The 8,262-nt window shown below is 39.6% G+C and overlaps 1 protein-coding gene across 4 annotated transcripts in view; it reads left to right on the forward strand.

Moving 5' to 3' along the window:
- unkl (unk like zinc finger) overlaps positions 1-7,536 on the forward strand; it is a 15,126-nt gene extending 7,590 nt beyond the window's left edge. Inside the window, exons 7-16 of one of the 4 annotated variants that reach the window (XM_078270575.1) lie at positions 239-323; positions 1,312-1,478; positions 1,893-2,081; positions 3,491-3,541; positions 4,690-4,867; positions 4,960-5,049; positions 5,173-5,409; positions 5,816-6,003; positions 6,115-6,372; positions 6,547-7,536. In XM_078270575.1, coding sequence (XP_078126701.1) covers positions 239-323; positions 1,312-1,478; positions 1,893-2,081; positions 3,491-3,541; positions 4,690-4,867; positions 4,960-5,049; positions 5,173-5,409; positions 5,816-6,003; positions 6,115-6,372; positions 6,547-6,702 — 1,599 coding nt within the window. In that variant the 3' untranslated portion in view covers positions 6,703-7,536. The remainder of the gene's footprint in view (positions 1-238; positions 324-1,311; positions 1,479-1,892; positions 2,082-3,490; positions 3,542-4,689; positions 4,868-4,959; positions 5,050-5,172; positions 5,410-5,815; positions 6,004-6,114; positions 6,373-6,546) is intronic. The other 3 variants (XM_078270576.1, XM_078270577.1, XM_078270578.1) reach the window with 3 other exon arrangements.
- Positions 7,537-8,262: the final 726 nt, after the last annotated feature.

The following is an 8,262-nucleotide window of genomic DNA, read 5'->3' on the forward strand; positions in this document are numbered from 1 at the left end:
CTAAAACTGACTGGTTACCAAAACAGCCCTAATTCAGGTATTGCGTAGTCTGAGAAATGTGTTTTTGACTGTGTAATTCTGCTGGAAGTCCAAAATATTGTATTTATGAGGTTTTATTGTTTTGTTAATATCATTGTAGGTTCACTGATGTAACTTTGTGGCTGACTAGTTTTTTCTAAGGGCAGACATCTTACCTTTTGTATCTTATTGGCTTGTGGTTTGTTTTTCTTTCTCTAAGATCTACAAATCTACCAAATGCAATGATATGAGACAAACAGGATACTGCCCCAGAGGACCGTTTTGTGCATTTGCACATGTAGAAAGTAAGTCAAAGTTTGTCTAAATACTGTCTTTAGCTCAGTTTAGATTTCATATAGGCTACACACTTGTGAAGGCATCGTCTTGGTTTTTCCAAATAAAAAAAAATGCAACATTACCCTTCTTTTTTTTTAAATTATTTTTATATTTTTGAACATACAGAACAGACAAATACAGTTGAACAAAAACCCTCACCCACCCTCTGCGGTCTCGAGGAAAACAAAACAAACAAATAAACAAAAAAAAATCACACCTTGCCTAGTCGCTCTCCTCTACTTCTTGTGATGCTGAGGTCATTAGGTCTGATACTTGTGCTGCTGCGCTTTTCCATAGGTCAATGGTCGATGGTTTGGCTTTGTTAATCCTTGCTGTAGAGAGCTCCAGCATAACTATGTCCAGAAAATACGCCAACCACTGTTTTATACAAAGCGAGTGGGGGGGGAGCCAGCGCTGAGCTATCATTTTCTTGGTTGCGGTTGAGCCGGCTAGCCAAACTTTCCTCTGTCTCTCAAGCAGATGTAATTTAGAGTCGTCATTAAATAACAAAACAATCGGGTCAGTAGGGATTCGACATCCTATCACATCAGATATTATTGATGATGTTTTATTCCAGAACTCATGCACCTGTTCACACTCCCAGACCATGTGCAGGAAAGTTCCAGTTTGTTCAGGTTGACAGACGGTGCAATAGGGAGTGGGAATGACTTTAGAGATGTATCTCTTCTGAGGAGTCCAATATATCCTATGACATATGTTGAAGTGGATCTGCTGGTTCTTGGAACAATGGAAAATGTTGTCCCAAACTGTCTCCCAATTAATTGCGTTCCCCTCAGGGCTCAGTTCTCGCTCCCATTTCCTTGGTTTTGTGAGTTCTCCACAACATTACCCTTCTGATTGATTTAAACATAGCCACAAGTAATGCTATCGGATGTTGGCTGTTGGCAACCTGCTTGCTCATACACCATATAATTTTAATTATTTTATTCCTTTCAGGAATTCCCTCTACAGAGGAGACCATGAGCTCATTGCTAACAGTGATTCAGTCAAGTTCACAGTCCCAGCTGGGCTCTCAGCAGTATTCAGAGTGTCCAGTCAGTGAGTGGAACAGTGGAGGCAGCTCCACCACCAGCGCAACCAGTAGCAATGGACAAGTAGGAAATGTATGTTTTCTCTGTTGCTTAGTCAGTCCTTAAATAGGAAATGTATCAGAACCCACTCATCCAGGGTGTTGGATTTCAAGAGTAGACAAATACCTAAATCACAATTCAGCCATTTACTTGTCAACATTTTGTCTACCATGCTCTTTGTTCTGTTGGCATGTTTTTTTTTTTTTTTTTTATACATTGGTTTGTCATTATTACTATTTCCTTTACTGTTTTACATTTCATTACATTGTTTCAAAAGAACAGAGGCAATTTCTCATTATTCAAGACGATAATTCAGTAAAACAGCTGGTCTCTAATTTATTGTTAGATTTTCAATCTAAGATCGATTCTCTAGTCCATTCAGAATAATGGTTTTATTTATCTTTTGATCATCATTTTATTAAGATCATGTGCACTTCTCTTTCTCAGGTTTCATGTTCTAATAGCTCAACTGTAACTCCAAGCTCAGGAAACGACAGTTTGTTATCCCCAGTGGGATCCATCAGCAGGTCCAAACCCTTAACTAATAGTAGTTTATGTTCAGAGTCCACCACATCCAGTGTCTCATCTCTGACGTCTAACTATCCTAAAGCTCCGGGCTTTGAACGTGAGGATCAGGTATACAGACTGCTCTCTTCAGCTTTAGGAAGAATATAACATATAGACACAACGTAGGGCTTTACACTTAAAGGTCCAATGTGTAGGAATTTCTCCCATCTAGCGTTGAGATCATATATCGCAATCAACTCTCTCGCACCACGCAGTTCAAAGTACGTATTACAGCTACGGTAGCCTTCACGCTTCAAAAAGCCGGCCTCTTGCTCTTTTCAATATCCTTTTTCTTTTTCTGGGCGAAGAAGAAGACTCCTGTTTCTGAAATTTGGATTTTGAATATGTGTGGTCCTCCATGTTTCCTTCTTCAAACTTGCCGGGGCCGTGAAGCTACGATACCCATTAGCAGCACCTGTGAGTTTATCATGTGACAGTGAAAACGCGAAAGGCGGAGCAGTATGTCCTGTATGTCCCTTACCGGCTAACGTATTTCAAGATGGCGCATGAATATGGAGCGTCTACCCCAGTTCATGCAAATGTAGAATTTCAAGCCAAAAGGAATACTTGGAATTGATGGTGGTGGTAAATATTCATGAAAAAGGACAAGTTTGTGAACGGTCAACACAGATTTTGATAATGAACAACTAAACACGTTACACACTGGACCTTTAATGTATCACTCTCATTCATTTTTGAATTACTGTTTTATTTATTTCTCATGTCATTTTAATTTTATCACTTTGAGATATTTTCTAATGAATTGCTTGGTTTTTAGGTCTTGGATCATTTAATGTGTTGCCTGTTCTTAACAAAAGACTCCATAGTATGTTATCAATTGATTAGAGCGTTGAGTAGTTTATACCTGGGTGAATTGACCACACTTCTCATTGTTTTTGAGAGATATTTATAATCAATGTTGCATTCTGTATACATTCTAAGAAGCTCAATCTTGCAACCAGAAAAAATATGTTCACTCAGCCAGTATGTATTATAACTCAGAGTACTTTTTAACTCTACACTAAGAATGCCCCTTAGGTTGATTTCACTGCTTTCTGAAGAATGCCGCCCACTCACAGTTAAATGTCTATTTCTATCAATGGGGACGTACTGTATTCAAAGCCAATATGTTTGAGTCATTCCTAGAGCTAGAAGTGGCACACAGAGCTTAGTTACATGATCAGTTTACACACCTCGGATTCTGATCGATGTAATTCAGTGGAAAAATTACCACATACATTCTTACAATAACAAGACGTACTGCAAATCAGCAGTATTTAACACTGCTCCAGAGCACGTCATCACAACTCGGCTCCATTGGGGAATGTAGATAACGGTTAAGGTGGGAAAAAAAATCTGTTTAATTTTGTTTGTGGCTTATTGCAGTGCAACCATGCCTTTTAGTTGATGTGTCTGGGGGTAAATCTAAAGTTTTGTCACTGAAATGTTCCGTTTCTGTGTTATTTAATGACTTTTAGATTAAGAACAAGGGGCAGTTGGATCAGAAATTGATGGACCAAGAAAAACAGGTTTGTGTTTAAATGGGTTACTTTGTGGTGTTAAGCGTGATTTATGCTTCTGCGTTAAATCTAGGCTGTGGTTATGAACCTAGGTAGACGGAGACATGGATCCTACGCTGTAGCCTGACGGGCGCACCTCTCCAAAAATGTAACTACACGTCACGGCGACGCACGTCGCTCGCCCGTGGCTTGGTAGCGTTGCATTTCCCCCCGACTCATTTCCTGGTTCTTCTTCTCCGTAAACAACATGAAATCAAGGAGAGGGTTAACTTTTCCTGCTACAGATTTCCCACCGTGGTCAGAAAGCACAGGGGAGACACTTTGTTTCTCTCACTATGACTCTAGTCAGTACTCGCTCCGAATCTAATCGCCGTCACTCTCTCACTCGCTCTACCACACACTCCCCACACACACACACACGCCGGCCCTGCTATTCTCTTAAAGATGCAGTAGGTAAGACTTATAAAACTAACTTTCTGTCATATTTGCTGAAACTGACCCTATGTTCGAGTAGAACTACATGAAGCAGGTAATTAAAAAAAAATGTTTAAAAAAAAATCCTGGCACCACCTACAGCCTGTAGTGTGATTTGCAAAAATCCACCGCTCCATGTTAAGATGCACCAATCAGGGCCAGGGGGGGTGTCTAACTGTGTGTCAATCACTGCTCATGCACACGCATTCATTCTCCCTTGTGGGGGGAGGGGCTTAGGAGACTGTTTTGGGCTTTAGCGGAAAGGGGGGAGGGACTGAGAAGTTGTCTATGTTAAAAAATGTTGGCTAAGTCCTGGATCTTCGCAATCCTACCTACAGCACCTTTTAAAGAGATCGACGCACACACCAACGCACAAGTATAAACTTCAGGCCACTTACGTAGGCTATGGCAAAAGCTCTGCGTGGAGCCACCGCATGACCATAAATCACTCTTTAGTAATAGCTTGATGATATTAATAATAAACAATGTGTTTTAATTTAGTGCTGTCAATCGATTTAAAAAATGTAATGAAGTTAATCACAGTCATGGGCTGTGATTAATCACGATTAATCGCAAATTTAAAATACTAGGATTTACATGTAAACGGTGCAGTGGTGAAATAAATAAATATCTACTTAATAACATTGGGAATTAAACAAATGCCTTCTGTGCTTTCCTTTTAGACGCAGCATAATGTATTCTCTGCGGTTAACCCTTTGGCATCAAGCTTTACCTCCAGTATAACATCCAGCTTGGCCTCTAGTATTGGCTCCGATAGTTCTTCACCCACCACCTTATCAACAATGAATGCAAAAGCCACTCCTTTCTATCCAGGGAGCAACACAGTGGAGTCTGTCATAGGTATGTGCATGTAAATTCAGGTGTAAACCAATTGAGCTGACTACTGTATTTTGTTGTCAAATGTCAGCCCGATGTATTTTGTTTCCCTTCAGGATCCGCTCTGGACCTTAACTTCAGTGACATTAATGTTGCATCTCTTGATAAGGAGTTTGAGGAGCAAGACAACAGTGTAGGATTGGCAAGTAAGGACAGCTAGTTCGTTAAAGTACTTTCAGTTGTTTTAGCAGTCGAGCACAATTGATCTAATCAAATTTTGCTTGTAAACATTTTTCAGAGAAACAACAGTATTTACTTTGTCCCCACAGGTCAAAGGGTGCTAGGTGGATCTGCTCCAGTTAACATTCCTGGCTCGCTGGCACGATCGTCCTCTTTTAATTCCTCGTCTTCGCTCTCCACCTCCCCGCTAAGCTCCCTCTCCCAGTCGCTGTCGCAGTCCCTGCTGTCTGGGACACTATCGCAGCAAAATCAACCTTCAAACATGTTAGCCAAGCAAGAGCATGGCCTCCTGGGAACACCCACCTCTTCTTCCCAGAATTCTTTGGGTAAGCTGATAGCATCAGACATTTTACTCCCAAGTAAAGAAAACACTTGACTTCAGATTGTAATCTCAGAGACGTATATGTCAATAAAAATAGCTTAAGATTCTTCTAGACTTAATACACCACTCCTCTGTTCAATAATATTCCTATTTTAGCTGAGTATTGAGCACTTCCTTCAATTTTACTTAAATGTTTAATAGAGAGTTCCATATGCAGAAGTTAACCTGAGAAGTGTTGCTGTTAGAGTTTGATTGTGTAAGGAACAATATTTTTCCCAATGAAGCAACTAGAAAGAGAGTTCTCGATTTCTTCAATTTTAGGATTGATTGAATTATCCAACAGCTCTAAATGAAGTGCAACTATTCTAACTATTGACTTTTGTGCTTGGTCTTGTGATTTTAACACATAGGCTTGAATGGAGGGGCTAGCAGCATTTGGGACTTTGTAAGTGGCAGCTTTTCACCGAGTCCATCTCCAGTTTTCAGCAGCCTAACCTCTGGAACCAGCAGTGCTGATCTGGCCCGCCTTTTTAGAGATCTGGACGAGGCCAAGAGGAAAATAAAACAATGGGAGGAGGCCTGGCATCAGGTCAAACAAGTCAGTGTTATAAGTTAACTGTCATTGCAATATGTGTCTTAGCGTACCAGAATGATTTCCATTTTCATAGATGGCAAAACATTTTTATCACAAGATGCAACTTTGTTCCAGGCCTTTGAAGCTTGCCAGAAAGACGCTCATGAAGCAAAGGAACAAGCAAAAACGGCCGAGACAGAGCGGCAGCTGGCAGAACAAAAATGGGAGGAAACAGAGCGCAAACTGAAGGAGCTCCAAGGGGACTTTGATGTGCTTTGTCGTACCCCTGGAACACCTCTTCTACGTAACTATGGAGAGCTGGACGAGCTCCCCATGTCAAAGCTTCACTCCATCCAGAGTCAGCTGCGTAATGACCTAGACCTTATAGACGGGGTAAGACCGACTAGATCACACACAGAATTTTGTTTGTAGCATTTAGTTTTAAACTGGTTTATCAGTCTATCATTCAGATCTACGTTTTGTCATCAAGCATGCTTATTTCAAAAGTCTGCATGAACTGTATTTTCCTAAGTTGCAGCTGATATTCATTCTTTTCTTTCCCAACAGGTAATATATCAGCTTCAGTCAAAGAAATGTATAGTTTGCCAAAAGCATGATCGTTGCATTGTTCTGCAGCCTTGCCAACATTATGTACTATGTGAGACCTGTGCACCTAGTAAAACAGAATGTCCCTACTGTAGAACAAAAATATTGAAGTGGTGATGTACAATTACTCGAGGTACTATTTAAAGAATTAGCCCTTTGGAAAAACTACTAATAGATATTACATTTTCTAAATAGCAATGTATGTTTCATACAGTGATTTAATTAATTTAGGATACAATGATGTTTGACTGACAACACAAATCGTATTAGGAATCAGATGTGCAGGGGATTCAATCATTATAGTTTTTGCTCATTTTATGTGCACATTACCTTGCTCATCCAGATAGCTTTCTGTATGAAAAGCCACACTCAAATTAGAATATCAAATTACCTTGCAGTGCCCTTTCTCAAATCTTCAATCATGATTTGGACACTCTAAAGGACATAAATAATGTGTCCAGATATCTGCTTTCCAGAAACAAAATGTATACATGCATTGCCAAGCCGACACATTGCTCTTATAGTCAATCCAAAATTACAGATTATAAAAAAATTGCAAAGAGGACCAATACACTTGGTTAAAAGCTGTATACACAAAGACATTAATGAGTGTGAGTTTGTATTTCTGCCCTCATGTTTAGCTTTTTATGGATTGAAAAGTTTTCACTGCAGTTTGGAATTATTGTGGATAAATCTCTGATCTTTTTACTTAATGCACTTAAAGTCCAGCTGACGCAAAAACGCAAGGCATTTCAATCTCACGTTACTTTTGAGAAAATACTGTGGACATGTGTGTTAAATCAAAAGGTTTTAGTGAATCTGTTACATCACAGATTCTTGTATTTGAAGAAAGAAATACAAGAAGGAAAGCTTACTCACTGTAACATTATTATTGTATCTTAACTGCAAAGTTCTAATTTTAAAATGACATTAAAAAACTCTTATGTCCTTCTCATACTGTAAGTCTTTAGGTCATTTTCAGTCATTCTGATGGTGGGAAAAGTCTGAAAAGCAAAGTATTCTTTGTAATAATATCAAGGGGAGTTGCCCTGTAGCCCACATTGGAAAATGTCGCTGTTGTGGAACAAAACTATCCCACACAATACTACATAAATATAGACGAAGCCATTGTTAATATTTTACCACAATAAGTAGTGCCATAGGCATTCCAGGTTCTCAAATGCAAAGAAATCACTGTGTAAATGTTTGAAACGTACTTCCAGGAAATGTTGAGTTCACTCCCACTCAACAAGTCCGGTGATGGTAAACATGAAATGGGCAAAACTCAAAGCTGATTTTTTTTCTTTAATTAAAGAGGAATATATCGACGGCAAATAATGCACTCGGGAGCTTTTGGAGGCAAATCATCATCATTTAACCTAAGCATACCATTTACAGAGTATGGAGCTGCCAAAGCGGAGGTGTGAAATGGGTCGCTGATCATCTTCATTGTACCAGAAAGCACTTGAGCGTTCAGATGCTCCACGCTCAGAGGAATTAATACACACTTGCACTCAACACTAAAAAAATGGTAATCTTTTGGCCAAATTATTGTCCAACCTTTGAGACTGAATATGCAGATTTGTTAAATGTTTCACAGCCAATGAGGTATTATTGCTGAACCACACCTGTGTCTGTAAATCAGCAGCAGTACATCCGACTAACCACGAAAACAAC

The sequence above is a fragment of the Sander vitreus genome, chromosome 15 (genome assembly GCF_031162955.1).
Source record: "Sander vitreus isolate 19-12246 chromosome 15, sanVit1, whole genome shotgun sequence".
NCBI classification, from domain to species: domain Eukaryota; kingdom Metazoa; phylum Chordata; class Actinopteri; order Perciformes; family Percidae; genus Sander; species Sander vitreus.